The sequence below is a fragment of the Rhinolophus sinicus genome, chromosome 14, assembly GCF_057876585.1.
Source record: "Rhinolophus sinicus isolate RSI-liver-muscle chromosome 14, RSI-T2T, whole genome shotgun sequence".
Taxonomy (NCBI): domain Eukaryota; kingdom Metazoa; phylum Chordata; class Mammalia; order Chiroptera; family Rhinolophidae; genus Rhinolophus; species Rhinolophus sinicus.
This window is the reverse complement of record NC_142514.1, coordinates 23,078,761-23,106,299: the sequence shown is the minus strand read 5'-3', so window position 1 is coordinate 23,106,299 and position 27,539 is coordinate 23,078,761. Positions and strand designations below refer to the sequence as shown.

Sequence of the window (27,539 nt, the reverse complement as noted above, 5' to 3'; positions counted from 1 at the left end):
AGTAATCCTGAAAAGAAAACTTTAATTTGACATTCAGGAAGAAAAGGGGACCCTTCATTCCTCTGGTACCAAGTCCCCCTGTCCCTCTTGTCCCATTGCTCCCCAGTGTTCCCTCCTTCCCAGCCAGGAGCAGAGATATCAGATGGACTCACCCAGGTTGGGCAAGAGATATCTGGCCTCTGGGAAGCGGGACATTGCTCGTGCTGCCCCTGTAGCAGAAGCCACCTGCCATGCACCTGGGCTGGCCTCCCAGATGGGACATATCCAGCCACTGTGCCTCCTCCTCACCACACAGAGCCCTGTGTCTCAGAGGGAGATGCCCTCAGGGGCAAGGAATGGTCACTTCTGTGCTGCCACTAGAGGTACGAGGAAGGTTCCTCATCCATACATGGCACCTTGTCACACTTGCCATCTGCCTCAAGTGCCACCAGCATCACTGAGATATAGCTTTGAGTGAAGCATTTAGATTCTTTTTCCCCAGGTAGGTTGCCCTCGGCTGGGTCACAGGTTCTGCCCCTCTAGAACCCTGCTGATTGGGGCTACCTCGTTCGGTGCCCTAAGAGAAAGAGGCAGGAGAGTCTGCGAGCGCTGAGGCTTGCGGTTAATATGGAGATGGATGGAATAGAGGAGGAAGGGTCAAGTCTTGAGGAACCTCAGAAATACTCCTAGGAAGCGTGTTTCCAGAGAAGCACTGCACCCTCTCCCCCTGCTCGGTCAGAGCACGGTCAGACCACCCAACACACCGTGTGGCCTGCTCCTCTCCTCACCGCTTGTCTCTCGGCCTCTGTTTCTCTCGGGCTCTCTCTCTTCTTGTTTCCTGTCATGGGTCAGTGTGTGCGTGTTCTGTCCTCTGTCTGTCTTTACCCCTGGCTCTTTTCCCCCTGGTGTTTTTGTCTGTGTATTCCTGTCTTCTGTGTCTGACGCCGACTCTCCTGCTGCCTTTCCAGAATATGACTTGGAGCCCTGTGAAGAGCCCGAGGTCCCTGCCTACAGCATCCGGAAGGGCTTGCAGTTTGGCGTAGGCGACACCTTGACCTTCTCCTGCTTCCCCGGGTACCGTCTGGAGGGCACGGCCCGCATCACGTGCCTGGGGGGCAGACGGCGCCTGTGGAGTTCGCCTCTGCCAAGGTGTGTTGGTAGGTGGTCACGTGCTTTCATTTTGCTTCACTAATGGGGTGGGCCAACCTTTAGTCAATTGACATGAGATAGTGGAAAGCACACAGGCAAAGAGGCCCACGGGCCTGGGTTTGAGGACTGCCTTAGCGTACAGTCACCTGCAGTGGGACCTGGGTGGCCTAACCTCCTTCTGCTCCAGCCTCATGGTCTGTAAACTGAAGATGGCGGGACCCAATTCATGGGCTGTTCTGTAGCTTTACCTACCTTTGTAAAGTGGATGCACAGTAGGCACTCAAATGCAGTTGACTTCTGTACTCTTCCCTCCCACCCCTACCACATACTGCCACAGCTTAGGATTTCTCTTGCAGAGAAATCTGGGTGGGGCACTGAGTGGACCTATGGGAAGGAGATATGACCTTTGCCCGTGGAGAGACCCAGCCTGGTGGAGTAGAGGGTGCTTTCACTAGTCCAATGGGGGTGCTAGCTTTTGAGAATCGCTAGAAAGACTTCATCCATTCAGCTGGGGAGGAGAGAGGGAAGCAAGAGTTGGGTTCATTTATGGAGCACTCATTGCATGTCAGGCAGGCTTCTGGGTGCTGGGGATACAAAGGTGACCAGAACAGAGAAAGTCTCTCCACTTGTGGTCTCACATGCTGGCGGAGGATGTACGCTGTAAACCCACAGATATGTAGTATGGCAGGCAATGTTGAGGGCGATAGAGAAAAATAAGGTCAGCAGAGAAAGTGCTGGAGGTAGGGTTGCTCTTTTAGAAAGAGTGGTCAGCAGAGGCCTCGCTAATGAGTTAACATTTTAGCAGAGAGCGCAAGGAACTCGAGGAGCTAATCCCTCCACTGTCTGGGAGTGCCAAGGCCCTGTGTGGTGAGGATGCTCAGTATTTCAGGAGCAGCTCAGGTCATTCTGGAGCAAGTGACAGGGAGAACCGTCGACGATGAGGTTAGAAAGTTGGAACCGGGAGCCCTCTGAGCCAAGGCCCTGCCTGCCACGTTGCCAGAGCTCTAGAGAAGGCTGTTCAGAGCTCCGGGCCTGGGAGGTGAGGAGATATAGGGTCATACCGCAGAGAACGGGGATGATTGCTGGCTGTCCTTCATTTAGAAGGTTGACGGCTCTGCTTGCTCAGAATTTGCACCGTGGGACTGGACGGAACACAGGCAGGATTAGTGGCATACTTGCCATGCTGGCTATTTGCCAAGGAACTCGTGCTTCAAGTGAAGTAGAACGTAAAACCTGAATATACCAAACAGATAAAAGCAGCCTCGCTCTGACTGAGACTGGGCCAGCGTCTTAAGGGCCTGTGAGGCCAGCCTTGCCCGAGACAACGCCATGGAGCCCTGCGACTCTGCAGAGGACAGTTGTAAACAGGCTGGCAAAATAGGCGGGGCTCAGGCTGCAGTCACAGGAGCTCAAGGTTGGGTCTCTGCTCTGCCGTTCACCAGCTGGTAGATCTTGGGCAGGCCACCAGACCCCTCAGCCCCAGCTTCCTCATTTGGAAAACAGAGATAACAATACCCACCTCACTTTATTTCAGATCAGATGACAACATTTACAGTAAGCCAGGAGGTACCCTATAATTACCGTCATTTTACCAATAACCTTTTTATTGTTACTTATCGACGACCAATACCTAATAACCTTTTACAATCTCACAGAGAAAACGTTAAGACAAACAGATGCAGAATTCCATGTTTGACCAATTAAATACTCCTAAGGTGTGTCCTTTCTCCTGTAACCATCCCCCAGACCATCCAAACCCCTGTCCCAAGGCGCACATTCAGACACATACATTCTCCCCCTGTGGAGGTTCAGTTTGTATCTGGCTGCTCGCAGCTCTTGTCTTCTCTGGGAAAATATCTTCAGCTCAGTGGTTCTGGGGACCATTTTCCCTGAATGGATTATCCAGGACCACAGACGCACACACTCCTTAGGCTTTTGCCACATTGATCTCATGACGTAAACTCATTCTTTAACGTATTATTCCAGTTGCTGTTTGTTCATGACACCTCACAATATTTTCATTATTACATTTGTCTTCTGTTTCACGTGTTATTAATAACACACAGCAATTGCAATCACCTCTAATGACCACCAGCCCTGCCACAGAACCTCGAGCTGGAGGCCTGATGGAGATGCCCACTGGGGAAGGCTCGCAGTTCCCACATGCACTGCAGGTGTAAATTGAATGACTTAGCCCACACAGTGTTTCCGGGAACATTCCCAGCTGAGAAGGAGATGAATATCCCTGGGCTCTAAGTCACGGTGTGATGGGGTGACACAGCCCCTGTCCTCAGGGACCCTTGAACTTGATGTGGAAGAGATAGTCCTGACCCCAGGAGACCCAGTCTGCAGCAGGAGACACGGCCCTGTCCTTGGGAGCCCCAGTGTGATAGAGAAGACCTAACCCTTTGCCTCGGGAGCTCCTGACTGACGGCTAAGATGCAGCCTCTGCCCTTAATGAGCCCTCTTCTGATGGGGTGGACAGAAGTCATAGATGACTGAGCCAGCAGCAGCACTTTCCTGGGCGTAGGGCTGTTTGTTCCTCTGGAACATTTATTTGTTTCCATTTATGCTTGTGTTTGGCTTTTCAGTGCATCTGCTCACCTCCCCTGTTACTTTGGAAACTCTCCCAGAAGCAAACGCCATGTCTCTCTACCTCCTGTACCCTCCCTGATACCCTGGCAGGGAGTCAGGACCTGGTGATTGGCCAAGAACTGGCCCCATCTAAGGCCATCAACCCCGGTTGCCTCTTCATAAAGATGTGGGGAAGAGGAGAGGGTCATCCTGGGGCAGAGATGGGCATATACCTATTGTGCTGAAAACCAGGGGCCAGAAAGCCGTGGGGTCCAATAATATGCCCCAGCCCATGGTTAAGGGAAACCAACTTTTAGGAACTCGGCAGAGGGCAAGAGGCATCAGGAACTGTGAAGGTGCTGTGAATATCAGACAGCTAACACATGCTTCCCAAAAGCTTCTCCACTCTCTGCCAGTCCCAGAGCACGGGCAGTTAAGGCTCCAGATGGAAGAAGATTAGCCGCATAGATTTACTTGGGATCAATGAGGAGAGAAAGGAGGAATAACACCTGCGGAGGGCCTCTGATGTGCTAACCACTCCCCACATCTTCACCATTTTGTCGTCAAATCTCATGCATGTTTTCCATAGTCTTAAGGACGGTATTAGCGTACAGATGGAGGCAGGTGAAGAGACCGGAGTTCAGAGAGTTGCTGTAACTTTTCTGTCTGCCTCCGGACATTCAGTCAGTAGGAATGACTTCTGTCAAGTCTTAGGAAACTAAAGCTGATTCTGCACTGGAAAGAGCCCAGGGAGAAGGGCCCGTTGAAAAAGTTGGGGCTTGATGGTGGGACATGGTCACTGACTTCAAAGGTCTAAGGAGCAGCCTTGGGGACCAGAGAACACAGAAGGGCACATCTGAGAGGCTCAGTTCTGAGTGTTCCTGTGTCACATGCTCCATCTGCACTACTTGAGCCAAGTACACTCCAGGTTTAGGGTAATTCGGGTTGAATGTGTAGTCAAATCCATGGCCCCTTGATTGACCACAGGGTGCTTCCAGCCAAGGGCTGTGCCTAGAAGAGGGGCACTGAGGGACGGTTTAGAGAAAGCAAGCTCCATCAACCTCAAAGACTCAACACATGCTCCCAACTCCCCAAACGTCCAGACGAGTAATGGGCCTGCTGTCTGGACTTGTATTTGACTTCCTTCCAGAACCTAATGGTTTTTAGGACTGTACGTCTTCTGAGGTCAGTGTACTCTATATTCATTCATTCCTTTGGCAAATATTTATTTCAAAGGTGATCTGGCCTAAGCCTTGGCAATTCACAGATTCATTAAGCGTGACATTATCCTCAAGTAACTCCCAGCTTGGGTGGGGGATACAGGCAAGTCACCAGTAATCGGGGTGCAGTATTGTAGGTGCTGTGGTACAGGGAAGACAGGAGGCTTCACAACTATTAAAGAGCCTAGAAAGCCCATCGCAGGGGGCTCCAGCCCACGTCCTGCCACTCAGCTGCTTCCCCTTTCCCTTTCATCCTGATGGCCGCCCTGCCCAGGGACTGAGTGGGTGTTGTGGACATAGAGTTAATACCAGGCCCTAGAAGATTCTCAGTGCAGTGGAGGAGACAGAAATACCTCAAGTAAAATGTGATAACTGCTATAAATAAAGTTATGGGAACAATGCGGAAAGAATGACTAATTCTGGCGGAGAAGAAACAGGTTTTGAGAGGAGGGTGTGAATTCATTAGCTGTTGAAAGAAACAGGGTTTCAGTGGGTCACGCTAGAACTTTCCCCAGAGCCTCCATTCCAGGACCAAGAGGTTCTCAGCCCCCTCCTCTTCATGAATTGAGAGACTGGATCTAAACTGTGACGTACTAGGTTCTTTATCTTTACAACAGGGATGGTGACTCTGCCCACCTATGGAGTTGCTTGTCATGACTAGTGACTGAAATGATCCTTGTGAAGCTGGGAAGATGCCAGCAATTATTATGCGATCTTGTCCCCTCTTAGTTTCTATCCTCCAAAACTGAAAGGCTTCATCTCTCCTCACTTGGCTGCCACCATCCTCCCCTGACACAATCCTCAATCTTTTCTGTTGCTATGATACTGTCTGAACAGGTGTGGGGAATGGCTGCTTCTGAACGCTGTGAACGTAAAGGGTTCCTAGTGGGTTTGTTTCTGTTTCTGCAGAAGACAGACAGACAAACACAATGAGAGAGGAAAAGAAACCAAGCAGAACTATAGGTGAGCAGATGTTTAAAAAAAAACAAAAAAAAAAAAAAAAAAAAACCTTTGATAAGCAGTCCTATAGACAAGCAGACAAATGGACAGATAAACAGGCATGTTAGCAGTTAAGAGAGGCAAACAGCTTTTCATCTTTGTAAAGTTCTCCAACTCTGTGACTTGTTTTCTGGATGTAGCTAATGGGGGTTAATCTATGGTTATTATGATTCTCTTTCCAGCTGAGTGTGGGAATTCAGTCACGGGCACTCAGGGCACTTTGCTGTCCCCCAATTTTCCTGTGAACTACAATAACAACCACGAATGCATCTACTCCATCCAGACCCAGCCGGGAAAGGGGATTCAGCTCAAAGCCAGGGCATTTGAACTCTCTGAAGGAGATGTCCTCAAGGTAACACTGATAGATTTCTTAGCGTATATATGTTACAGTGTGCGAAAGTGTGGCCAGCACTCACTCATATTTTCATCTTCCCTCCTGATTCCCAAGATATTGTCCTCACTCACCTGGGAGAAAGTGAGAACCTAAAAGACAAAGGTGTGTGAGTGCCCAGTAATGCGGCTTTAGAGTTTGCTTAGGCGCTGACTACTCTCAAATACATATGTGAGTGAGTATGGGTTGACTGCATAAAAAGTAATAATAATAAATTCAGTGGGAGTGGCCAGTGGATCAGGTTTTCCACTGGGAACTCTGACCATCAACCTGGATAATGTAGAGCTCATAGAATGTATGTGTGTGCGTGTGTGTGTGTGTGTGTGTGTGTGTGAACTTGTGTAGATATGTTCGTGAATATAGATACTTTTATACATATGTTTCCACATGTGTGTGAATCTGTGTCTATGTATTTGGTTTTGGGATCGGTGTCTATGCATACGTGTCTCGTATTGTGTGTGTGTGCACTTGTGTATGTTTTGAGTATGTTTCGGTCAATTAGTAGGCTATTTTAGTAGCTTTCATGTGTCTGGTGGTAGCCTCTGTGTGGCAGTGGGATTAAAGAAAATAGGTTCAAAATCTGTGTAAGAAAGAAATGATAGGACTTGGATTATAAACTTCGGGAAAGGACGTCGTTAAGACACCGAGCATACATATGACTTGTGTTTCTTTGTGTGATTAAGTGTGCGTCTCCAATAACATGTGATGTGTGCAATCAAGGGGATGACTCTGGAGAATTTATCAAAGAGCTGCCTTATTAAAATGGATTATAAGGAAAGTCACACAGAGCCTGTCCATTTTCATCTTAGGCCAAGAAACTTATTTTAGCTCATTCTAATGCAGTTTTATTCCCTGTAGTCAGAGAAGTCTTGACATTAGAAACAACCAGAGGCTATTGCTCTGGAAATCCAAAGAGAAACCATTAAATAACCCACATCCCTAAGGACTCTCTCTAGATGTGAATGTACTGTTCTTTTTATGTGCAGCTGATACTCCTGACCCACCCTCTGGGGCATGCGTTCTCCGGGGGGGTGGGGGGCGGTGAGTGTGTGTGTGCGTGTTTGGAAGGCATCTCTCACTCTTACCTAATTATCCTTGAACCCACGTAGATGACTCCTCATGAGCTGACTGTTTGGAGCTCAGTATGCCTGAAGTAGAGCAGATTACGGCCAAGTGACCCAGTGGGGATGGAGCTCTAGCGTTGGCTTCTTAAGCGCTATTGTCCACCCTCTGAGCGCCCCCGACACAAGGACAACAGCGTGCATCTTCCTCTAAGCGTGCCGTAGGCAGGACTTCATCCTTTCTAAGGGCCGTGTCTTCGGGCAGCCCCCTGGACCTCCCTTCTCTCCATCCATTTGTTCGTGATCAGCAGAGCCTCGGGTGATATGGCCAGGGACCGCAGGGCCAGTCACCGCCCCTCCTCAGGGGCTGGAACTGGTAAAAGGTGGGCAATGCACAGGCTTTCTTGGCTGAAGCCTGTTGTTAACCCTTCAGAAACAAGGGACATATTTGAGGCACAACTTATCATGTTCTAGTTTTGAAGGGGGCATGAGCAGCGGTTCTATGCGTGTGCCCTAATGGGACAAGCAGAAGGGCTCCTGTGTTGCTGGCGGTCCCAACAGAATACAGCTAGTCCCTGAGAATCCTCACGAGGGTGGGATTCAGAGTAGCACCTAAGACATAGCTAACAGGTGTGCACACCCACTACACTGGAGGTTCTGCCGCAGCATCCAGTGAGCAGCTTAGTAATAGACAAGAGACTTTTGGAGACACTCAGAGGAAGAAGGGGGGACATGGGCCGTACAACCCAGGTCAGAGGTCAGGGAGGGCTCATGCGAGACACTGGGCCTTAGGTAGCCCTTCAGGGCTGCAGGAAAAGAGGGATGGATTCCTATGTTCCTTAGGGGGATCTTCCCAGGCTTCAGACTTTGTCTCAACAGCCACCTGCCCAGCTGGCCTGCCACCCAGCTTTCTAATACTGTGCTCAACCTGATTGAAGAACGTCTTCCTCCTGTGTCTAGGCCTCTAGCATCTTTCAGAAGGTTGGGCTGTGGCTCTGACCTGGCTGAAAGGCCATCGCGGGACCCTGTGATCAGCAGAGCTTGTACAGAACCAGGCCCATTGGGAAAGGAGGGCAAGGCACCCAGGGAGATCGGGTGGTATCATGTAGCCCCTCCCTGTTCTAACGCTTCTCCTCAGGCCTCCTTGCCCTTCTGAGGGAGGCCCTGGGACACGAATAGGTTCAGAACTGTTTCAGAACTAAAAGAAGCTCCCAGTTATAGTTTCCCAAATAGGACTCAGAACCCCCGGCCACCGCCGTCAGCGGCAGCAGCACTGCTGTGTGAACTTGTCACTCAGTCTGTCTCAGCACAAATGTGTGCAGGAGGAGCCCAGGCCATCAGTCACCTCCAGGGACCTCTGGCCTTTGCCCGGTGCGATTGGCCCATCGGCCAGAACACTGGCATATTCCTAACCCTGAGGATTTTCCTGATCCTCCAAAGCAGCCCCAGTGCACACCCGAGTGCCTGACCAAGGAGACCTGTCACCTCCTCCCACCTACGTGTTGCCCAAGATACAATATTTTGTGCATCTGACCAATCCTCCAGACCTTCTATAGACGCTTGTATTTCTGACCCATGAAATGACTGTTTTCTTGCCTTTGGGACCCCTGATCTGTTCCTTGTCTTTGATAACTGCAAATGCCTTACTGTAAAATCCATACTCCATACTCCAGCTCGTCTCTCAGCACCACCTGATTTCTTTTGGCCTCTAACATCAACAAGACAGGAAGGGCCTTTAAATGACAACTTTCGGTTCAAGGTGGCCAGTGAAGCACATGTATAGCTGCATTGTCAGCAGGTTCCCACGAAAATGCCTACAGTGACATGAAAACAGGGGAATGTGATCTCGGCCCTGGAAATTAGGCAAGGGTGCCTTTCATATACAACGTAAAGGAATTTCTGGCAAATAAAATACCCAGAAAAGGGTCCAGATTGAGAGAGGACCTGATCAAACTACAATTCACACAGGGATGCGAAATCCTGCCTGTGGATTGGTGTGAGAAACCTGAAGGAGAAAAATGCATTTAAGACCACGTAGCTTTGAGCAGCAGAATTTAGAGCCAAGGACACACCACAGGATAGTTGGCAACGACCAGATCTCAATCCCACCAGCCCCTCTGGAAGTGAACTACATAGGTCCAAGAGACCACACAGAGCCATGGTACCCTCTCAGCGTGACATTCTGCATTTCATTTGGCTTTGGTTGACAAGCCAGATAAGACAGGGCAGTGCCATGGATGGTGCCTAATAAGAGTGGTCAGGCTCGTTAGAAAAGAGGCTTCCATGATCTCTCTCTCTCTCTCTCTCTCTCTCTCTCTCTCTCTCTCTCTCTCTCTCTTTCTCTCTCTTTCTCTCTCTCTCTCTTTCTCTCTCACACACACACACATACACATGCACACGCACACACACAGCTCACCCTTAGAGACTACTGGATATTTCCATTCTCCATTTTTATTCCTCCTTTGAAATGGTGTGCCAACAAGAAAATTAACTGGATATGTGTAAATATTCAGTAGATCAGAAGAAGGAGACCTGTCTGAGGAGTCAAGACTAACTGCCCCTCTCTAAGCAACAAAGAAAAAAAGAAAACTTTAAAAGCTTCTAATTTGTATTCTTAACAAGGTTTGAGAGAATATTATAGTTATGACACAAAAATAGGCAATAATGAAAACAGCAATCCAAGATGAGGAAAGATTGAATAGAGATGAAAAATGTGATCATCCAATTAAAAAAATGGAATGGAGGCAATGAACAGAAAATGGTAAACCACAGAAAAATGAAATCAGTTTATTATAAGATAAATTAGAGAGCTTCTCCCACATCTCATAAGGAAATGAAAAAGAGGATTCTTTTATATTAATAAAGTGTACACTCAAACCCTAGTAAAACTTTATATGCCAAATAACATAGCATGAATAAATTAAATAAAAACTGCAGAAATGTAAAAAAATTTAATAAAGTTACAGTGATTGTGGAAGATTTTAATATACCGCTCTTAGTCTCTGGCATATCACCTAGGTTAAAAATAAATAAGGATTTAGGTAGCTTGAATAATATAGCAGAATAAATCCAAAGAAAGTAGGAGAAAGATACTTTAACTATTACATAGCTTTGTATACCTGAAACTAATAAAAAAACAAAAAATAGTCATAGGAATGTAAAGTATAGCGTAAAGAATATAGGCAATATATTGTAATAACTATGTCAGATAGGTACTAGGTTTATCGTGGTGATCATGTCATAATTTTTAAAGTGTCTAATGACTATATTGTGTACCTGAAACTAATATAATATTGTATGTCAACTGTAATTGAACAATAAAATTTATTTTTTTAAAAAGAAGAAAAGATAAAAGCAAAAATCACTAAAAATTTGAAAAATAGCAATTATCAAAATAGCAATTTTTATTTGAAAACTTTAATAAAACAGACAAATTGGCAGGACTGATCAAGGAATAAAGAAGGCATAAATATATAATATTAAGGATGAAAAAGGAGCATAGTCATAGATATAGTAGAGATTATGAAAATAATAAGAAAATAATTAGGAACAACTATAAGCCAAGATATCTGAAAGCTTAGATGAAATGGAATTTTTTATGGATAAAAGTACTAACATTAAGAAAAAAAAATTGAATAAACCAGTAAATTGGAATTCCGCCATATCCTCTCCCAAAGGCCCCAGGCTTAAACTGTTCTACAGGTAAGCTAACAAAACTTCAAAGGACAGTTAATCCCTGAAATAACCAAACTGTCTCAGAAAAGAGAAAAATTAGGATCTATCTCCCAACTCACTTTATTTAAATGAGGAACAAGTGGAAACACTGATATCAAACTGAATGAGGGCAGCAAGGAACACAAACTATTAGGCTAGTCTCACCTATGATCGTAGATCTAAAAATCCTAAATACAATGTATTAAATCCAGCTGAGTATTAATACAAAACTGACAAGTGGGGTTGGTTCCAGGAATGTGAGGATGTGTCAACATTAGCAAAGCTCATAATGTTGTTTCTTGGGCAAACTCTATGAAATTGCCGTTTTTGTAGGTCAACACTGATTGAATATTAGCAAGCTGATGGGGTTCAACATAATATCCTTATAAACAGAAGAGAAAAATACATGATCCTCCAGTGTACCCCAAAACATCATGTAATGAAATTTAATACTCATTCATGAATTTTAAAAGTATCTCATATACCTATCAACAGAACTTTCTTAATCTGATAAAAAGTTTCCACCGACACCTATAGCAAACATTATTCTTAATGCCAAAACTTCCTAAGGATTCCCAGTAAAGGCAGGATAATAAGACCAGTAGTTCTACTATCACAATAGTAGTCAACATTATACTGCAGCTCGAAGCCACTACAATTATACCCCCCAAAAAGAAAAAAGAAACTAATAAGTCTTGGGGATGCAATGTACAGCATGGGGAATATAGTCAATAATATTGTGACAGCATGGTATGGTGTCAGATGGTGGCTGGACTTATCATGGTGGTCACTTTTTTAGGTCTGTAAATGTTGAATAACTGTGATGTGCACCTGAAACTAATATAACATTGTATGTAACCTATATTTTAATAAAAATCCTTTTTTAAAAAAAGAAACAATAAAAATTAGAAAAGAATACATAAAATGTCTCTAAATAAATAAATAAATAAAATGTCTCTTACTCAGAAAATACAAAAGAATCAACTGATAACCTATCAGAACCAATAAGACAATTCAGCAAAGCTGCTGGCGTTTCTATAACTAATTAGAACATAATCAGGAAAAAAGATCTCATTCATAACAGAAACAAAAGTACAAGACAGCTAGGAATAAGCCTAACAAAAATGTGCGTAATCTTTACTGAGAAAATAAAACTTTATTTTGAAGGACATTAAAATAAGTGCAGGGAGGTTTTATGTTCATGGATCAGCAAAAGATATGAACAGGCAATTCACAGAAAAGTAGGATTGCTGATAAACATACTCAAAGATGCTCAACCTCAATGATAATCAGAGATGTACAAATTAAAATGAGATACTATTTCACACCCATCAAACTGGAAGAAAAATTGAATGCCTGAAAATACCAAGGGTTGGCAAGGATATAATGCAATGAGAACTGTCGTAGGCTGTTAGTGAGATTAAATCAGTATTACTCTTCGGAAAGCAATCTGGCAATATGTAACAAAGTTGAAAATGTGCCTTCCCAGCTCTTCCGTTCTAGATGTATGCCCTAGAGAAACTCAAATGCATGTGTGCAAGTACACATACAGCAGTGTTTGTAGGAATGTTCACATTGTTTGTCACTGTGTGTAAAAAACTATGCATTTCTTTATTTTTATTTTTTTAAGTTTATTGGGGTGACAATTGTTAGTAAAGTTACATAGATTTCATGTGTACAATTCTGTAATACATTATATCTCACATTGTGTGTTCACCACCCAAAGTCAGTTCTCTTTCCATCGCCATATATTAGACCCTGTTTACCCTCTTCTAGAGCCCTACTCCCCTCTCCCCCCTTACCCTCTGGTAACCCCTAAACTATTGTCTATGTTTATGAGTTTTTGTTCTTTCGTTGTTTGTCCTGTTCTTTTGTTTTCGGTTTATATACCACGTATCAGTGAAATCATATGGTTCTCTACTTTTTCTGTCTGACTTATTTCGCTTAGCATTATAATCTCAAGATCCATCCATGTTGTCACAAATTGTACTATTTCATCTTTTCTTACCACCATTGTGTATATATATACCATGGTGTATTCCATGGTATATATATACCACAACTTCTTTATCCATTCATCTATCGAAGGACATTTAGGTTGTTTCCATGTCTTGGCGACCGTAAATAAAGCTGCAATGAACATTGGAGCACACTTGTCTTTATGTGTAAATGTTTTCAGATTCTTTGGGTAGATACCCAGGAGAGGGACTGCTGGGTCATATGGTAATTCTATTCGTAATTTTTTGAGGAACCTCCACACTGCCTTCCATAACGGCTGCACCAGTCTGCATTCCCACCAACAGTGTATGAGGGTTCCTTTTTCTCCATAGCCCATCCAACACTTGTTACTATTTGTCTTGTTGATGATAGCCATTCTGACTGGGGTGAGGTGATATCTCATTGTGGTTTTTATTTGCATTTCTCTGATGATTAGTGATGTTGAGCATTTTTTCATATGTCTATTTGCCATTTGTATGTCCTCTTTGGAGAAATGTCTCTTCAGGTCCTCTGCCCATTTTTCAATTGTGTTGTTTGTTTTTTTGGAGTTGAGTTTCATGAGTACCTTGTGTATTTTGGATATTAGCCCCTTATCGGAGGCACTGTTTGCAAAAATCTTCTCCCATTCAGTTGGTTGCCTCTTTATTTTGTCAATGGTTTTTTTTTGCTCTGCAGAAGCTTTTAAGTTTCATATAGTCCCATTCGTTTATTTTAGCTTTTACTTCCCTTGCCTTTGGAGTCAAAGTCATAAAATGCTCTTTGAACCCAAGGTCCATAAGTTTAGTACCTATGTTTTCTTCTATGCAGTTTATTGTGTCAGGTCTTATGCTTAAGTCTTTGATCCATTTTGAATTAATTTTGGTACATGGTGACAGATAGCAGTCCAGTTTCATTCTTTTGCACGTGGCTATCCAATTTTCCCAGCACCAATTATTGAAGAGGCTGTCTTTTCTCCATTTTATGTTTTTTCCTTCTTTGTCAAAAATTATCTGTCCATATTTATGTGGGTTTATTTCTGTGTTCTCAATTCTATTCCGTTGGTCTGTGTGTCTGTTTTTCTGCCAATACTGTGCTGTTTTGATTATTATTGCCCTGTAGTACAAGCTAAAGCCAGGGAGTGTGATACCTCCAGCATTGTTCTTGTTTCTTAGGATTGCTTTGGCTATTCAGGGTCTTTTGTGGTTCCATACAAATCTGATGATTTTTTTGTTCTATTTCTTTAAAAAATGCAATTGGAATTTTGATGGTGATTGCATTAAATATGTATTTTGCTTTGGGTAATAAGGTCATTTTAACTATGTTGATTCTTTCAATCCATGAGCACGGAATGTCTTTCCATTTCTTTGTGTCTTCTTCAATTTCTTTTAAAACTGTCTTATAGTTTTCAGCATATAGGTCTTTCACATCCTTGGTTAAGTTTATTCCTAGGTACTCTTTTTGTTGCAATTACAAAAGGAATTGTTGGGTTTTTTTATTTCTTTTTCTGAGATCTCATTGTTAGTATATAGGAATGCAATGGACTCTTGTACGTTGATTTTGTAGCCGGCAAATTTACTGTATTCGTTGATTGTTTCTAATAGCTTTTTGGTGGAGTCTTTAGGGTTTTCTATATATAGCATCATGTCACCTGCAAAGAATGACAATTTAACTTCTTCATTCCCAATTTGGATGCCTTTTATTTCTTTGTCTTGCCTGATTGCTCTGGCAAGGACTTCCAACACTATGTTGAAAAACAGAGGTGATAGGGAACAGCTCTGTCATGTTCCTGAATATATAGCAAAGGGCTTCAGTTTTTCACCATTAATTATGATATTAGTTGATAGTTTGTCATATATGGCCTCTGTTATGTTAAGGTATTTTCCTTCTATACCTATTTTATTAAGTGTTTTAATCATAAATAGAGGTTGTATCTTGTCAAACGCTTTTTCTGCATCAATTGATATAATCATATGATTTTTGTCCTTTATTTTGTTTATGTGATGTATCACATTGATGGATTTGCGTATGTTGAACCATCCTGTGCCCCTGGGATGAACCCCACTTGGTCGTGATGAATAATCTTTTTAACGTATTGTTTCATTCGATTTGCTAGAATTTTGTTTAGGATTTTCACATCTGTATTCATCAGAGATATTGGTGTGTAGTTTTCTTTTTTTGTGTTGTCCTTACCAGGTTTTGGTATCGGGGTAATGTTGGCCTCATAAAATGAGTTAGTGAGTATTGTCTCTTCTTCAATTATATACAACTTTTATTTGTCAGTTATACCTCAACAAAGCTGAAAAAAGAAAAATATCTAATAGAGGGGGGAAAAAGGAAGCTGAGATGTAATAGATGTGCCTGGATTCTCCTGGATTTCTCAGGGATACATTCCCATTACCTGTACATAATGATGAACTAGACTGTCAAAGCAATTTTCTTACAGACAAGCAATTTTGTCTATTTCCATTCTGTTAGGAAATAAGTATATGCAAAGACCAAACTCCCAATAGCAATCAAAAATATAAAAATACCCAGAAATAAATACAGAATTTTACTGAGAGACTTAAAAGACAACTTGATTCAGTGGACAACTTGATACACAGTTAGACTCTGTGTATATGGATAGGACAATTTAATATCATATAAATGTATTTTTCTCTAATCAATTTGCACATTTAATGTTAATCAGAATTACACAAGTTTTTTGCGACTTTTTTTTCCTTTGAGGAGGGTTGTCGTTGCTTTTAATTTGAAAACATTCTTCTCAAGTTTATCCAGAGGAGTAAATATGTGAGAATATTTTTTTAAGTTAAAAGCAGACAAATGAGGGAGGACTTGCCATCCTAAGTATTTGTATTATAAAGATACAATAATTAAAACAGTGTGGGTCATGCAGAAGAATAGATAAATAGATGAATGCACTAGAATAGAAAGTTAACAAACAAAACCAAATTAAAATAACTATATATGTGATAGTGGTGGATTTAAATTTGGTGTTGAATGAAATGTTTATAAATAAGGTTTGGTTAAATGGCTAATCAACCAGGGATAAAAGGTGAAATCTTATATCTTGTGCCAAAATAAATCCAGGACAAAAGTACCAGAAGATAACATTGGTTTGTTTATTTATTTATCATACATTTATTGAGTGCCTCTTATGTGCTAGGGCACATATGTTCTGGACAGTGATGTATGAATAATTATATTGGGGGGATGGGTTAATTTTATGATGGAAATTCCTGCAGCTATTTAACTGCTGCTGGGGAAAAATATTTAATGATTTTAAAAATATGCACATTATATGAAGCAAAAGAACAGTTACCATATAGTATCTGTAGTTTGATCTTGTATTTATAAATAAATAAATAAATATATGAGGTAAGATAATTAAGTTCGCAAACTCATCCTAGCTAGAAAAAGAGCTACATTGCTGAGTATCACTATGGTCACCTTTGAAGTACTCCCCTTGGGAAGCTATGCACCGACGCCAGCACCTAGTCCACCCTTCAAAGCAATTTTGGAAATCTTTTTCTGGACTGGCCGTCAGAGCTGTCATTGTATTACTCTTGATGTCCTGAATGTCATCAAAATGTCTTCCTTTCAATATTTCCTTTATCTTTGGGTGAAGAAAGAAGTCACTGGGGGCCAGATCAGGTGAGTAGGGAGGGTGTTCCAATACAGTTATTTGTTTACTGGCTAAAAACTCCCTCACAGACAGTTCTGTGTGAGCTGGTGCATTGTCCTGATGCAAGAGCCATGAATTGTTGGCGAAAAGTTCAGGTCGTCTAACCTTTTCACTCAGCCTTTTGAGCACTTCCAAATAGTAAACTTGGTTAACTGTTTGTCCAGTTGGTACCGATTCATAATGAATAATCCCTCTGATATCAAAAAAGGTTAGCAACATCATTGCAACAAGTTTGTGAACTTAATTGTCCAACCTCGTATATGTATATACATATATATGTGTGGAAAGAGATGCATAAAACAAGCCTAGAGAGACAGTCACCAAAATGTTATGCGTGCTGAAAGTTGCTTTATTTCCTTTGTGCTTTTCTGTTTTACAAGTTTTCTGCAATGAATATTTTATCATAATGACACAGTAAGAACATTTTTTGTTCTTAACAATTAGGATGAATTATGCTTTGAAATTAAGGAGAAAATCTTGTTCCCATTATACTTTTATTAATTAACAACAGTTTCTTAATACCATTATATATCCAGTGACTGTTCAAGTTTCCAATTATCTCATAAATGTCATAATATTTTTAAAATTTATAGTTTATTTGAATCAGGACCCAAATAAAGTCTACACATTGAATTAGTTGCCTCATGTGGTTCTTAATCTATAGGTTTTTACCTCCTTCTCTTTTTTTCCCTCACTTATAATGTATTTGTTGAAGAAATCGGGTCGTTTGTCCAGTGGAATTTTTCACATTCTGGATTTTACTGAGCACATTCCCAGAGTGTCATTTCATGTGGTCCTCTGTATTTCCTGTAAGTTACTTGATCTGGTTCAGGTTTGTTTTTTGTCGGTTTGTTTTTTCCCAGCAAAATGACTCCGTAGGAATGGTACAGCTTCCATCCAGAAGCGCATGATATCTGGTTGTCTCTCTTATTGTGATGTCAGCAAGCATTAATGATCAATGCCTTAATTAATCCCAATATATGTTTTAATGGGTACAAATATTTTTATAACAATTCAGGTGCGGCCGTGGGCTAAACTCTTTGAACTGGTGCCCTCTCTGTCTGTTGGAACTCTGGAATTCTCTCAGTCTATCAGTGATATAAAGCAATTGCACATAGACAGACTTGAGGAAACTTGAGGCTCCCGGGGGCCTAAACAAACCTCTGTAATATACAGCACCGTTAGCTTGAAGGATGGCTGCTTTTAGAAGGCTTTGCTTCATAAATAGTAGAATGGAAATATTGTTCCAATTTGCTGGCAGCTGGCACCACATCCTGTGCCATGCACAAATATTCATCACCCACCCATAGATCCCATCTTTGATATTTACCAAAGCACCAGGGGGTCCTTCACTCAATCACAACTTCTGTTGTTATTTGTACAATTATCTGGAAAGGAGCAGCAACCTCGAAACCAAGGGAGTCAGTTCATTATTCTGATGATTGTTGACTTTGCTGGTTCTCAGAAGTTCAGGGCACAGATGGGAGTCAGCAGAGCCAGATGCCTGCACGGTTCCACCCCTGGCAAGCCCAGCAGGCCCTCATTTTAGGAGGGAAGGGGTAGAGGCTGAGCTTGGGGAAGGGAAAGGCACCGGGACACGCTGGTCATCTTAACTCCATCCGACCTGGATCCCAGGGACCATGTCCAGCACAGTGGTCAAGATCAATACCACAGAGAGGTGGGTTCCGGCAGGAGGATGATTGTCTCATGGATTGAGTGTTTAGCGATGCAGAGATGGCGAATGCTTTCAGCATTCCTGTCTGCAGAAACAGATGGCTTGGGCAGTCAGGCGGCCCTAACCTGGCCTCCCCAGGCTGCTGAAGAGTAAGCTGGTGCCATATGGGGGTTGAGGAGACAAGAGCAGATCTCCACTGGAAAGGTTACAGCAGCAACCAGTTTCCTAGAGACCAGATTCAACCTGAGATGGGCTGGGCACCGAACTGCCACCAAGTGGAAACGAGAGGGGCCGATAACTCACTCTGTTGCTAGGTCCACTCTGCCATCTCCCTTGTATCTGATGACTCAGTACCTCTCTGACAGTTCTCAGTGCTAAACTCTAGGAGTGTGGGCTGTGGGGTGAGAAGCTGTTGTTCGAAATAAGGCCATGCTGATGACGTTGGGTTGGGGTCTCTCCTGTGTTCAGGTCTATGATGGTAACAACAACTCCGCCCGTTTGCTGGGAGTGTTCAGCCACTCGGAGATGGTGGGGGTGACTTTGAACAGCACATCCAGCAGCCTGTGGCTTGATTTCATCACCGATGCAGAGAATACCAGCAAGGGCTTTGAGCTACAGTTTTCCAGTAAGTCTTTCTTGCATCTCTAGACGATAAGTCAGGCTTTTCCTAGTTCCACAAGCAGGGAGGTTGGGCTCTGGGACATCGTCCATCACCAAGCAGGCTTCCTTTGCTCTAACTGGCGCATGCGTACCTGGTTGATTCCGCTAAGACACTGTGCCTACGATTTGGATAAGCTGCCACTTGGCAGAAAGCTCTGTGGTTGAAACTTGCGGTTAATTGAGTTGACAGCATATCTTTCACTCACTAATACTTTAAAAATTATAAATGCCGAGCCTTTAATTAAAGCCACCAAAAACAGCCTTTGTTAATCGTGGCATTTATAAAATAATATTCAGCTACAGCCAGATGTAAAAAATGCAAACACTAATGTATAATTATGTTCGTTTTTTTACTGCTCCCTAAAGAGTTGAGTCTTGATTCTTTTCCCTCTTTTTTTCATGGTTTTAACTCTCTCCTTTAGTCCTGGGAGTTTGAAAATGGAAAGCACCCCAGTTTGTATGCAGTTCCCTGGGGTACTTGGGATGACCTCCCATACTTTGGTTTCATGACCATTTATTCATTTATTTGAGTTTCTTCTTGCCCAGTAAATACAAAAAAAAAAAATTGCTTTTATAGGTTATTTTAAAATCTAGTGAGTATCCATCAACTGATGAATGGCTAAACAAAATGTGTATATCCATCCATACAATGGCATATTGTTTGTCCATAAAAAGGGATGAACTTCTGACTCATGTTTCAACATGGGTGAACCTCGAAAACATTATGCTCAGTGACAGAAGCCAGTCACAAAAGACCACGTATTATGTGATCCATTTATGTGAGCTGCCCAGAGTAGGCAAATCCATAGAGACGGGAAGAAAACTGGTGGTTGCCCAGGGCTGAGGGAGTTGGGGGGAAATGTGGATGCGGCTTCCTTTTGAGGTAATGAAAATGTCCTGACGTTGATTGTCTTGACAGGCGCACAACCCTGCAAATGGACTAAAGGCACTGAATTATACACTTTAGATGGGTGAATGCTTAGTATATGAATTCCTTCTCAGTAAATCTATTAGAGAAAACAAATCCAATGAGTCTACAAAAGATCCCTCTCACCTGGGCTGCAGGATGTCTGGTGGAGGGATTGGTGCCTGTTACAGCAGGCGGGTCAGGGGAGCAGTATTAATAGAGTCATTTTCAAATTCTATTTCTGTCATCTGAGATTGTGTGACTTTGGAACAATTTATTTAACCTTTCTAAGTCGATGTTCTCAGTTGTAAAATGTAGATAATTACACCTCCCTATAAGACGCTTGTGAATAACAAATGAGAGATAACCCAGGTGAGGCACCATATAATACAAGCTCTGTATGAACTCTGCGACGGTTTCCTTCTGCAGCCTTTTTCAATAGAGTGTATTTAAGCAGGATATAATTGAGGTTTGAAACATACATTTGAAGAGACTTTTCCATATTACACTATCCCATCAGATTGTCTCAGTGAGCAAAATTGAACAAACAGCTCCCACCAACAAAATGTTAGGAGGTCAAACAAAAGAAATAGAAAATTCAGACCCTGTGCCTGAAAACTGTTAAAAGCTGTCCTGGCAGAAATAACTGAAATCATTTACATACAGCAATGGGGCAGCGAATACGCTGTAATACACCCTCACCCAAGCACAGCAAAATGGCGGCCCCTGAGCCCTGAGTCCATCAGAACGTGGAGGCACAGGGCTGGTCAGCTCCCTCGAGGAAATGGGTTTTGAGGGAGTGTGGTTTCTGCCACAGCAGGTCTTACTCACCCTACCTCTTCTCTCTTCACCAGGTTTTGAACTCATCAAATGTGAGGACCCAGGAACCCCCCAGTTTGGCTACAAGGTTCATGACGGAGGCCATTTTGCAGGGAGCTCTGTGTCCTTCAGCTGTGACCCTGGGTACAGCCTGCGGGGCAGTGAGGAACTGCTGTGTCTGAGTGGAGAGCGCAGAACCTGGGACCGGCCTCTCCCGACCTGTGTTGGTAGGAGGCCTCTTGTTTACCCTTGTCGCATCCTTAGCAGGTGGGACCAGAGCGAAGCCATGCCCTCAGAAGTGTAATGCTGGTGAGAGAGGAGAGGGAGGAGAGTCGATTAGAAAGGAAGAGGTAGAGCTTTTGCCTGGGTTCCAGGGGTTCCTTGAACAAACACCAAGGCTCAGATGAGTCTCCAGCTCACTCTGGGCCTCAGTTTCTCTATAGGCAAAATGGGCCGCGTGCTCCCTTTTCTGAGCAAATGTTGAAAGAACGAGTAAGATCATGAACGATTATCTATCTCACTCTTAAAAAAGGAATACAATAATGAACTGGCATTTTCTTAAGCCTGTGGTGCTTCCAGAATGTCAGCAGAGGCTCTCTGGAAGCTTTATCTATGTGTCACAGAACAAGACAAGTCTGGTCCAAGACAGAAGTGTGAAATAGGCAACACCCGTCATTCTGTCTGTCTGGCCTTGCATCTCTCACCACCCACCTCACTGCACGTGTTACCCTTCCTGCTGATCAGGACTCCCACAGCAATGTTTTGTCCTGCTTCCCCGTCCCCAAACGCCAGGCCTTCCCCTCTCTCCATCCCCTTCCCCATGTCCCACAATCGCAATGTGTCTGTGCAGCACTGGCCAATCTTATAAGAACAGAACACCTACTGGGAAAACGTTTAAGTGCGTGCCAAATGCTATGGGCCAGATTTGGTGCCCGTGCATGTTTGGGTACGTGCAGGGGAAGAGAAATACAAAAAGAAAGAACAAAAGCATTTTCCCTGCCCTTGGGGAGCCCATATTCTAGCAGGGAGAATAAACACATAAACAGAACATTAATAATACAAGATAAGCTCTGTAATAAGAGTTATATGCAAAGTGTACAGGAGGTTTGAGAAAGTTTTGCACAGGAGGTGATATTTCAATTGAGACTTGGAAGGCTGGGTAAGAACTCACCAACAGGGATGTCGGGTGGGGAGGTGAGCTGTCTAGCCTGAGCAGATATAGGGGCTGAAGGTGTGAACCAGCATGGTGGGAAATGTTAACAGCCCATCATCTCTTCCCCTAGACAACTCCATTTTAGCAGGGTCTTCAACACTGATACAACAGAGTGTCTAAAGGCAGGGATTTTATGTCTGAATGGATACACCAGGATAGTGGGCTCCAGTAGCCTCTAGAGTCTTCCACTCTGTCTGTGTTTAAGGCTGACTCGATCTGCAGTCATGCCCCTTCCCTTTCTCCCTGCATCCAGTTTTTCTCCCCTTCTCTCATTCATGTGCCAGGCCTGTGCTAGGCCCTAGGAGTACAGAGGAGTGCAGATCCCAGGCCAGTGAGGGAGACACGTGCATAAACTGACAGCGGTATAATGCCGTAGGCAAGCCAGAGCAAGCGAAATGTGAAGGAGACGATGATTCACAGCGTAAGACAATTACTTGCTTTGCAGAAAGCATTCACTGTAAGGTTCTTTTGAATATCAAATTTGCCAGTTGGACTGAACTTCCAGTATCCACTCCAGCAGTGCCAGCAAGAGTATGTATACTCTGACACTCAGAGGCCTTCCCCACGGAGGCTCCCGCAGGCCCCGCTGAGGGGAGTGAGGCTGTGTATTTGGGATTCTGTGTGTGTATTTCTCTACGTGTCATGTTGTTGTGGACTCTATGACGGTCTGTCAGGAGTGACTACTATAACTGGAAACACCCAGATATTTTCTTCAATGATGAGTGTGTGCTGCAGCCCAAAGGACGCAGCCAACACTCTAGAATGCGAGAAGGGAGAGCGCCAGGAAGAGTCTGCCGGTCTGACTGTGAACGCGCTGCAGGCTGGCCACTTGGCCCCTCCTGCCACCTGCCAGGCCTCGGATAAAGTGAGCCCTGAGAAAAGAAGCAGTGTATCCATGAGCAAATGCTCCCAGTGCTGCTCCTTCAAACGCTCACTCTCTGGAAAGCAAAAAGGGCTCCTCCAATCTGGACGATGGAAAGACGCTCTAGCCAAGGACATGGAATATGTCCTGCTGTCTTTCTAGGTTCCTCCTCTATTTGTGAGGCCAGGCAGCTTCCTCCCCACCACTTAGCGTTCATCGTCTCCCCCACACCCTGCTCCCTGCCTCAGGCGCATTCAGCTCTGCTTCTTTCAATCAGGTTGACATCTCCCATCTCAATAGCACCACAGAGGGAGGACTCACAGTGAGACCTGAGCAAAGGATCTGGTCTCATGAGCAGCCTTACTGGCAGACAGCCCCTCCCCCACCCCTGCCTTAGTGGTCCCACATCAAGCCATGGGGCCCAAGAGGTTCTTCATGGGTCCTTTGTAGCAACAAGTGAAGGTCAGTTTTCCATTTGTGACTCTGATCCCATTTTCTCCAAGCATCTTGTTTATCAATCATTCCCTTTCCTAAAAAGCTTTGCAATACATCTCCTTCCCTTTCTTTTCACTCATGCTCCCTTGATCCAGACCTTTATAGTAATTTGCCTGGGAAACAATAAGCTTTTCTCATTCATTTGATCATCCACCCATTTATTCATTCAATACACATTTATGAAAATGTCTACAATGTGCCAAACACTATACTAGGCACTTGATGTGCAAATGTGAGTAAGACAAGGTCCCTGCGCCCAACGAGCTCATAGTCTTGTGAAGGAGACAGACGTGATATAGCATGTTCCGCATGCGGTGGTCAAATCTGTTCGTGCACAATACGGATACACCACGTGGGTTTCTCCATCAGTTTATGGACATGTGGGTTGTTTGCATTTCTTGGTTATTATGCATAATGCTGCTGTGATCATTCATGTACACGTTTTTCTGTGAACGTATGTTTTCATTTCACCTAAAAGCAGAATTGCTGGACTCGTATGTTAACTATGTTTGATATTTTGAGGAACTATGAAACTGTTTTCCAAAGCAGCTGCACCATTTTACATTCCCACCCGCCATGTATGAGGCTCCCAATTTCTCCACATCCTCAGCTACACTTGTTAGTGTCTGTCTTTTTTATTTTAGCCATCCTCGTGGATGTGAAGTGTATCTCACTGTGATTTTAATTTGCGTTTCCCTAATGACTGGTGATGATAAACACCTCATCATGCGCTTATTAGCCATTTGTGCACCCTCTTTGCAGAAATGTCCGTTCTGATCCTTTGCCCATTTTTAAATTGCGCTGGTTGTCTTTTCATTGTTGAGCTGTAGGAGTTCTTTGTAGATTCTGGGTATAAGTCTCATCCAGGGACCTTCTATATACTATGCTCAGTCACCTGGAATGAATGAAAGGGACTCAGGGACACAGACAGGAGAAGCCACCGAGGTGTCACTGGCAGCACAGGCCACCCCATGAAGCTCACTCTTTTGGGATTTCTTTCAGCTGAGTGTGGAGGGACAGTGAAAGGAGAGGTGTCGGGGCAGGTGCTGTCACCCGGGTATCCAGCTCCCTATGAACACAATCTCAACTGCATCTGGACCATCGAGGCTGATGCCGGCTGCACCATTGGGTAAGTGTCAGGGCCGGCCAGGTACCATTGCCAGTCGTTCAGGAGAGTCATCACCAGCATGGTCACACGGCCACCCAGCTGGGAGCTGGTCCCGCCCACATCACCTGGAAGACCCCTCTGTGGTCGGCAGTGCTTGTGAGGACCCCAGGCTTGGGCCCATGGAGAACCTGGCAAGGCCCGTCTCCACCTCACAGAGCTACACACCAAGTTCAGACAACTCCCTGGCCTAGGGGGCAGTTACAGCAGAATAGCTGAGGGTATAGACTTTAAGTCATACGGACCACAGTTTGAATCCTACCCCTGCCGTTTACTGTTTGCAGGACCTTGGATAAGTCTTTTTTTCCTCTCTGAATATCACTATCTCCTACTGGATTATGGGTTATAATACCAGCTTCTCAGGACAAAGCACTTAAGTGAGATATTGCATGTAATGTGCTCAGCACAGCACTTGGAACATAGTAAATATTTAATAATGGTTCTGTGAACCGATGGTTCTGTGGTTCTTACTCTTACAGCTTAGAACTATGAGCCCAAATTGCCTCCCTTTCTCAGTCTGAGTTTCCTCGTCTGTAATACAAGGACAAAAATACGTATGGTTTGGGGATGTGGAGGGCATAATTACAGACGTCCAGCAGTGCGTCATACCTGTGCCCTCAAAACATAACCTTCTTTCCATGTAAGCACCTGACTAACAGGAGTTACTTATTGGCGTTCCAGGGAGTCAGAGAAGAAAGGAGCGTCACCATTTATCCAGCACAGGGCCTGGCACATATGTTGCTGTTAACTCTCCCCAATAGCCCTATTAATACTAATAGTAAGCCCTAATAATAAATAGACATTATAGTAGTCCCCCCTTATCCAAGGTTTCACTTTCCTTAATGTCAGTTACCCATGGTCAACCACGGTTCAAACCACGGGTCAACCACGGTTCAAAAATATTCAATGGAAAATTCCAGAAATAAACAATTCGTTAAGTTTTAAATTGCGGGCCATTCAGAGTAGCGTGATGAAATCCCACAGCGTCGGAACATCCCGCCCAGGACACGAATCATCCCTTGGTCCAATGTATCTATACCATATCTATACCGTATGCATTCCCTGCCTGTTAGTTACTTAATAACCACCTTGGTTATCAGATGGCCTGTTGCGGTCTCACAGTGCTTGTGTTCAAGTCACCCTTGTTTTAGTTAATAACGGCCCCCAAAATACGAGAGTAGTAATATTGGCAATTCAGATATGCCAAAGAGAAGCTAAGCTGTCAGGTGCTTCCTTTAAGTGAAAACGTGAACGTTCTCCACTTAATAAGGAAAGAAAAACATCTTATGTTGAGGTAGCTAAGATCTACTGTAAGAGTGAATCTTCTATCCATGATATTGTGAAAAAGGAAAAAGAAATTTTTGCTAGTTTTGCTGTCACACCTCAGACAGCAAAAGTTACGGCCACAACCTGTGACAAGTACTTAGTTAAGATGGAAAAGGTATTAAGTTTGTGGGTGGAAGACATGACATTGTTATGGCTCTATGATCCTCTGACATACTGTCAGAAGGTCAGCAGTAACAACATGCTATGTCACACTGCCTGTGTCGTTCACCTCACTTCATCTCATCGCGTAGGCATTGTATCATCTCACAGCATCACAAGAAGAAGCGTGAGTACAGTACAAGAAGATATTTTAGGAGAGCTCACATTCACATAAACTTTTATTACAGTATATCGTTATAATTGTTCTATTTTAATATTAGTTATTGTTGTTAATCTCTGCCTAATTTATACATTAAACTCGATCCGGTATGTGTGTATAGGAAAAACAGAATGTATAGGGTCTGGTACTATCTGCAGTTTCATGAATCCACTGGGGGTCTTGGAACATGTCTCCCGTGGATAAGGTGAGTAAGGGGGGACTACTGTGTGGTTATTCCCATTTTATAGATGAGAAAACTGAAATCCCAAGAGAATGTACATGGTATGTACATTTACACTGAAAGCTGGGATGTGAGCCCAGGTCTTTGTGTCTTAGTGCCATATCACACTGCTGGCACAGCTGGGCCTTGAGTTGGGCAATTGAGGAAAAGAGCAGATGGGGTGGTAGGAGGAATAGAGGTGTGGAAGGAGGATCAAACAAGGCAATTGGAGAGGAAACTGCCGGAGTGGAGTAGGGGACGCATGTGGACAAAGAATGGGAAATAGAGAGAGTGAGAGTGTGACCTGGTCTTGGAGCATCTTAAATGTTGGTGAACAAGAGGAAGCCATGACAGGTTCTAGAGCAGGGGTGTCCCACCAGAGTTATTTACAGTGGAGAGAGAGCTCATGGGAAGAAAACCATCGGGAGACTGTTGTAGTGATCCAAGAGTGAAGTGTTGAGGCTTTGGGATAAGTGGGGGGAGGGAGCAAGACAAGGAGCCGAAGCAGCTAGGAGAAGACCCCTGCCTGGGAAAGTTCTCAATTAAGGGCAACTGAAGGAGATACAGATGTATGTATATGAGCCGATGCACACGTGTTCTTAAACTAAACGTGTTGAGTATTTGCTACAGGCCAGTTTTTGAGCTAAGCCCTGTGCAAAATGAGGTCATAATCTTACTCGGTTCTCCTCCGCACACTATTGATATCCGTTCTACTTTGGATGCCAATATTACATACAGCAAATGCAACAAACATGATTTCTAAAACAAGATCATCTCTATGCATGGCTCACGGACTTGCTTGCTGTTTTACTCTTTAATCACATGTTATCTTATGATGTCCGTGTGTATATATATAGATAGATAGATCTGTCTCATCCTGTTTGATGGCTGCAGGGCATTCTGTTGTATGCGCAAACATAATTGATTCAACTACTCCCCTATTGATAAAGTGAGTATTTTCCATTTTTCACTCCAGTAAACATCCTTATACATGACTCTTCGAACAGTTGTCCAATAATTTTCTTAGGATACATTCTTAGAAGACAAATTTCAATGCATGACCTCAGATTTCCCTCGAGATATTGCAACAGTTGACAGGTTCACCAGAAGGCTACTTCTCCACTCAGCA

General features: G+C 43.7%; 1 protein-coding gene across 5 annotated transcripts in view; it reads left to right on the top strand.

The window, feature by feature from the left end:
• CSMD2 (CUB and Sushi multiple domains 2) overlaps nucleotides 1–27,539 on the top strand; it is a 577,361-nt gene that overhangs the window by 387,620 nt on the left and 162,202 nt on the right. For all 5 annotated transcript variants that reach the window (XM_088791016.1, XM_088791015.1, XM_088791014.1 and 2 more), the window contains 5 exons: nucleotides 948–1,136; nucleotides 6,104–6,273; nucleotides 18,893–19,049; nucleotides 20,846–21,037; nucleotides 24,383–24,509. In XM_088791016.1, coding sequence (XP_088647142.1) covers nucleotides 948–1,136; nucleotides 6,104–6,273; nucleotides 18,893–19,049; nucleotides 20,846–21,037; nucleotides 24,383–24,509 — 835 coding nt within the window. The remainder of the gene's footprint in view (nucleotides 1–947; nucleotides 1,137–6,103; nucleotides 6,274–18,892; nucleotides 19,050–20,845; nucleotides 21,038–24,382; nucleotides 24,510–27,539) is intronic.